This window comes from Thunnus thynnus, chromosome 14, assembly GCF_963924715.1.
Source record: "Thunnus thynnus chromosome 14, fThuThy2.1, whole genome shotgun sequence".
Taxonomy (NCBI): Eukaryota; Metazoa; Chordata; class Actinopteri; order Scombriformes; family Scombridae; genus Thunnus; species Thunnus thynnus.
The window spans coordinates 22,168,907-22,175,475 of NC_089530.1; the positions used below are offsets into that span (position 1 = coordinate 22,168,907).

At 38.3% G+C, this 6,569-nt stretch overlaps 1 protein-coding gene across 4 annotated transcripts; it reads left to right on the forward strand.

The window, feature by feature from the left end:
- Positions 1-148: 148 nt before the first annotated feature.
- On the forward strand, positions 149-5,653 carry myoz1a (myozenin 1a). 4 transcript variants are annotated; one of them, XM_067610589.1, is made up of 7 exons: positions 149-268; positions 401-435; positions 2,335-2,421; positions 3,115-3,302; positions 3,407-3,758; positions 4,537-4,702; positions 4,783-5,653. In XM_067610589.1, the coding sequence occupies exons 3-7, from the start codon at positions 2,337-2,339 to the stop codon at positions 5,012-5,014; spliced, it is 1,023 nt and encodes a 340-aa protein (XP_067466690.1). In that variant the 5' UTR covers positions 149-268; positions 401-435; positions 2,335-2,336; the 3' UTR covers positions 5,015-5,653. The 4 variants fall into 4 exon arrangements, with proteins under 4 accessions (XP_067466690.1, XP_067466691.1, XP_067466692.1 ...); XM_067610590.1 differs by having other exon boundaries at positions 170-268; positions 2,312-2,421; XM_067610591.1 differs by lacking the exon at positions 149-268 and having other exon boundaries at positions 275-435; positions 3,407-3,654; positions 3,709-3,758.
- The last annotated feature ends 916 nt before the right edge of the window (positions 5,654-6,569 follow it).

Sequence of the window (6,569 nt, forward strand, 5' to 3'; positions counted from 1 at the left end):
GGTTATCTTATAACTGAGTTCTGTTCCCCACGTTCTTTGCGACTAAATATAGACTTCTGAACCATCTGTGAATATGATTTTGTTCCTTTAATATCCCCATCAGCATTTTCAGCTGGCCAACAGAGACTTCTCCCCCGCCTTAGTTGCCCCCCCCACTCCCTATTCATGCTCCTCAACCTCCTCCTCCACCTCCTCCCCCCATCTTGACACCAACACTGCTGGAACCCACACCCCCAACCCTTGGGAAGATCTGCCATCTGAGTGTAAGGTGGGTTTTGCACTTCCCAGGACTTGGGTCCAGCTATACGTAGGGTCAGAGGCACTGAGGGATTTGTAAACTTGTGATCGAGATCACCAGCATTGAGCCAGGGGTTTCTTCTTCTCTGTTTGGTATTTATAGGTCTGTTTCTCCTCCAAGGATTACAACAAAACACAGTAAGTGGATCTGCATCCCATCGGTGTGCTTTGTTCTACTAATCAACCAACAGCTTTGATTTAAATTCTGGTAATTGCAAATTGGGGAGAGGGAGTAAAGATGTGCAACATGCTCCTACTCATCATTTCTGGGACTAGAAATTGTGCAGTGGGAAGAAATAATGGACAAAGACCTCAACAACTCAATAAACCAGATTATTACTTTGCTTTTGATGAGAATGCTTTAATTTGACCAACTCTTGCAGTAAAATTGCTCTGGGAATCACTTTGCTGCTTTTAGATTTTGTGGCTACGTCTTAAAATGACCAAAGGAACGGGTGAATGTGCTGACCATCCCTCTTTGTGGGCGTTGCAGATATTTTATATGCTGTCACCAAACCCTGACATGGGGGTGGTAAATCTGAGTACAAGGGGTCCCTAAGCTTGTGATTATTTTAAGGGAATTAAAATAGTGTCCAACTGCCCCCCACCCCCAACTGATATTTCTTTGACGTTCAAACATACTCTCAGAATTGTTTTTTGGAGGTGTGTATTGTGTCCTTAAGGGTTGTCTTAAGCCCATTTGATAGTCGAATGACGCCATTACTCGTTGCTAAAATGTCTTGGCTGGAAATGGCTTTTAAAAATAGCTGCAATGGGTTGAGTTACAGCCAGTAGATGTGATGTGATGTTTTGCTTCACTTGAGGGGCCTGAAAGAAACTGTTGAGAGCTGAAGGTGCTGATATACATGTAGGAAGATGAAAAACAGTACAACATCACCAGAGAAGATAATGTAGGGACAAGATACCTATAGGGAAGCACCACAGGTCGTAATAGATTTGGTTATTAATGTTAATATGCTGCAATAGAGAGTGATATTTTGGTTGAAGCTGCCTCGACAGATGAGACAGAGGAAAGTATTACTCCCACTTTCCCCGCCCTCATGTTCCCATGCAGGCTGCAGATAGGGAAACATGATCAGATGATATGAATAATGTCAAATGCTATTTTATGATCCTGAGGCCTTCACTTTTACTGCAATAGAATTGCACCTGAATGAATTGATCACCAATTTCCGCCTGAACCATGGCGTGCTTCTGTTTACGTTGACTCAGTGTGTATACAGATCTTGTGTCCCTAAACAAAACTGAAACGCACATTGAGCTATATATTTCCTTCGGAGCAGACATCTGTTTGACTGTGGAATGCGGGGAATCTGAGAGCACCGACATCCCCCTTGAACTTGAAAAATGAGCAGGGTCATCGCTGTCTGTTTGCCTGATACACTATGGTCCCATGAATTCACTTTCAGGGGTTGTTGATAGTCGTAGGTGTTGACGGTGAAGAGTAATCTTTAGAAGTTTGTGCAAATGGTTGAGATAATTGTAAAGCGGTTTACGTTTCTTTCACTTGTGTGAAATGTCTCTGAAAACTGAAGCAAAAACACTCCCTACAGTGCATTTGAACATTAGTCTGCAGCTACGCAGATTCAGAATTATGCTACTGACAATTAATTCCTTTGAACAGGAGCAATGTGAAATGTAATGTTATCGTATAATATACAGTAAGACTGGCATGAAGGAAAACTTCCTTAAGTTGCTGCACTGAAAACATTCTTTGCTTCAGTTTTTTTTCCTTTTTTGTTTTTGATTTCTCTTTTTGCTTTAATTTTACTTTGTATCAAACATTCTAAAATAAAACAATGCTATTTATATTCAAAAAGCTGAACAACAAAATATTTTCTGGATAAGCTTTGACATTTTTGTCTTTTGAGAGAAAGAGGTCCACTTTTATTACTTCTATCACTGCTGAATATGCTCAGAAAATATATGTTCAAATGATCAAATACACCAGTAAATTACCAGTAATATACCCTAATATTGTTACTGCTAATAGGATATTCTTTCCTGACCCTCCAGTCATGCCTCTGGGAACACCTGCCCCCGTAAACAAGCGGAAAAAGCCCTCGAAGATCATAACTGACCTATCACATGTCAGTCAGGATGGTAAGGCTGACATGAAATTACATGAACATGAGACCAAATTTCTATATGGTCACTATACCTTCTTGAGCAATTGCAGCTCTTTCATATAAACACAGTATACATAAATAGATGGATGATAAGTGATAGGTAGTTGGGGTACTTATCTTACTGGATACCTTTCTTTTTTTTATCATCAACAGCCACTAAATGTCATGACAGGTGGTAAGTGAACTTTAGTTGCATCATTTCAGGAGAAACACATGCATATACAGTAAATGCATGAACCAGATAAAGAAGATAAGGAAATATTGTGGGTGTCTTGAAATATGCATATGATTAAACATCTATTATCCTAAAGGTTGTAATTGCAGTTATGTCAGTAACAACCTACCATCAAACAAGACCTCAGTAATCATTTTTCTGGATTTCTGTACAGAATGTGCTTAAATACTGACTGATTTAAGTTTTTGTGGATTCATTCAGTTTTAGTTCTCATAACCATGTTACTACAGGGAATCCCAATCCGAACTTTAGGATAAGCAAAGCATCTTTGTTAATGAGGACAAACATATCAGTGAATGTTCATCTCCCTAGTCAATTTACTTTATAAAAATGAACATTTATCAAATGTAAAAGATTTTCTAGACTTCTTAATAACATTTTGTTTCCGCATTAAGACTTTACTAAATGTCTGTATTTCTCATACTTACCTAGAGTATGAGTCAGAACCAGAGGCATCTGAGTTTGACCTGGGAACAAAGATCAGGACTCCCAAAGACATCATGCTGGAGGAGCTTTCTCTAATGAAGAACCGAGGCTCCAAGATGTTCAAGATGAGGCAGCAGAGAGTGGAAAGGTTCATCTATGAGAACAACCCTGACATCTTCAGCAGTGAGTCAATGGTGAGAGCCTAGTTCATAGAGAAAACAAACTCCAATCAAACATGGTTAATCAGCAAATTACAAATGAATGCGATGGTTGGTTACGTTGATGATTTTTCTTTCAGGACAACCTGCAGGAGTTTGTTGGAGGTCAGATGGGAGGTCACATGATAAATATTGGTGGGCATTTACTCAGCAAAGAGGCTGGGAAGCTGCATTATTCAGGGTTAAATATCGGAGGAGGACCCCCTGTTCCTCCTCCAAAGCCTGGAAGCAAAGGTGCAGGAGCTGGTGGGGCAGGAGGAGAAGGTGGCCATGGGCATGGCCATGGGCATGGCCATGAGCATGGCCATGGGCATGGTCATGGGCATGGCCATGGCCATGGGCATGGCCATGGGCATGGTCATGGGCATGGCCATGGGCATGACCATGGGCATGACCATGGAGAAGGAGCTAGTGATTGGGCTCCACTAAAAGGTTGGTATAATTTTTAGGACAAAAATATGAATATAAATAATGTACATACATTGAAGATGGAATTGAATAAGACTATGCACTTCAGTAAATAATTATCATACAGTACTTATTATTGTCCTCTTAAAGGAATTGTTTGCTATATTAGTTTGACATTTTGGGAAATTAATTTATTTGTTCCATGAGAAGATCAATACAACTCTTGTGTCTGTATAGTAAATATGAACCTACAACCAGCCACTAAGCTTAGCATAAAGAGTGAAAACAGAAGAAACAGCTAGCCTGGCTCTGGTAACAAATTCCACCTACCAGCACCTCTAAAGCTCACTATCAACAAATTATATCTTGTTTGTTTAATTTGTACAAAAAACTGGGTAAAAATCATTTTTTTATCACAGTGAGGTTGCCAGGAAACCAGCGGAGATTCCAAGAAGTCACTGCGCCTGGACAAGAAATAGTCAGGCAAACTGTAAAACCAGAACTTGTTGTTTTTAAACTTGGGTTTTTGTATGGATCAACCATGAGATATAACGTATTAATTAGTGAGGTTTAGAGGTGGTGGTAGGTATTTTTTTAGTACTTTGGACAGAGTCAGGCTAGTTGTTTCCTGTTTCCAATATTTGTGCTATGCTAAGCTAACCGGCTCCCAGTTTTTTGAACATCTCCTTCCTAAACAAATCTATTTACATAAATGATCCACAAATATTACTCTAGTCAGTCCACATGCTGTCGAATACAATTTTACAACGGCAAATGTGTACTACAAATTCTTTCTTCGCAGGAGGTGGAACAGATGACTTGGTTAAGAAGCACATTTATGTAAAGACATACATCTCACCATGGGAGAAAGCCATGAAGGGCGATGAGTCTCTGATAGCCACTCTGAAAACTGGAATGCCTGGTCCACATGAGCACAAGGATTTGCCCAAGTACAAATCCTTCAACAGGTACTTCCCTCAAGGCCTGACTTTGTAAGTGCTTTGTGACAAGCAAGGGCTTTAATAATCCTCTCACCTTGTTTTGCTAGGAGTGCCATGCCCTTTGGCGGCATTGAAAAGGCCAACCAGTTATTGAAATTCCAGCTGCCAGCTGAGACAACCAAAGAGGAGCCCGAACCAGTAGTGGTGTACAATCAGGACGTCAGCTGCCGACCTTCCTTCAACCGCACTCCTATTGGCTGGGTGGGTAGCAGTGAGCCCAGCAGCATTCATTTGGAGATGGATACTGTGCCCTTTGATGGAGAGACCGACGAGCTGTAAAAAATACTGCCATTACACTCACTGTGCACAGACACATACACACATGTAAGCATGAATGCATGCATACATGTTAGCATTCACACACACGATAGATGAGCTTACACTTAACTGTCATATTGATGAATTTGAATCACTCAGTGTGAATAACTGATGGCATACATGAAATGTGGTCATGTTCTTGCTCTGTGTTTGACTGTAAGGCAAAGAAATGAAATATTGATGTTCTAGGGAGATGAAACATCAAATGTGTATTTGTTAAGTTCATAAGTTGAGCCAGAGCACTCTTTTAATTTGTCAGAAAAACTGTTGTTCGCAGTTAAAATGTTGCTGATTTTGTCAATGAGGAAAGAATGAAACATTTATGAAGGATAAATTTATGCTGATGTTACTGTTGTGCATGCTGTCTGGATGTCAACTTGTTACCACGTTTGTTATTTCCCAGTGCTCTTTTTGTTGTTAAGATTCTCTGACTTTTTTTTGAGCTATGGAAACCCTATAAAGAAAACTATTTTGGATGCATGCATAGATTCAGTTGCTGATCCATTCACCCACTTCATCATCCACAGTTTCTCCACAATAAACTTTTTCAAATGGTAACAATAATCTTGAAGAGTGATTAAAATATCAAGGGAAATCCTTTTTGCGTGTGTGGAAATCTATATCTATTTTATAATTTCCAGCATTCAGATATATTTGTATGTATAATGCATGCTTCATCAATCTTTTCAGCCCATGAAAAGAGATCTGCAGAGCAGCAAATTTTGTGTCTGAAAGAAACTGTAGACTGAGTAAGCAAAATAGCTTCAAAGTTAAAATCAAAGAATGTGATTTATATGCAGTGTCTTGCTCATAATAATCTAGCAAGATAGTGCACATCTATCAGCTCAAAATGAAAAGAAAATTCCATTTTAGGAGTCAATCAAAAGATTATTTTTTTTTATCAGATTTTCATTTTTCATATCAGGGTAACGATTTTCATGGTTATTATAATTTATTTTATCTTACTATTATTATTGGTTTCCAGTAATTAGTCGGTTCATATGGAAGATGTAAGCTAAAACCAGTGGTGGAAGAAGTAAGTAAGATCTTTTACTTTAACAGTAAACAATAACACTACCACAATATAAAAATACTCCATGTCAAGTATGTCCTGCATTCATTTTTTATAAGTAAAGGTACAAAAGTATTATTATTATTATTATTATTATTATTAATAATAATAATAATAATAATAATAATAAAGTGTGCTTAAAGTATCAAAAACAAAGAACTCAGACTGAATGTCAATAGTGTTATATGTTGTTGTTACTGCTGATGCATGACACTTTAAGCAGCTGGTTGAGGGGGAGCTTATTTTTTGATTTCCACTTGTTAAAATTTTAATTCTAAGTTTATTTAATGTTGGTAATTCCGTCATTCAATGCATCACATTTTACATTTTAAAAGCTGGTCATATGTTTTGTTTGTAGAATCTTGACATTCAAAGTAACTATAGCTGTCGAATAAATCTAGTAATATAATGAAGTAGAGGTATAAAGCAGAATAAAATGGAGGT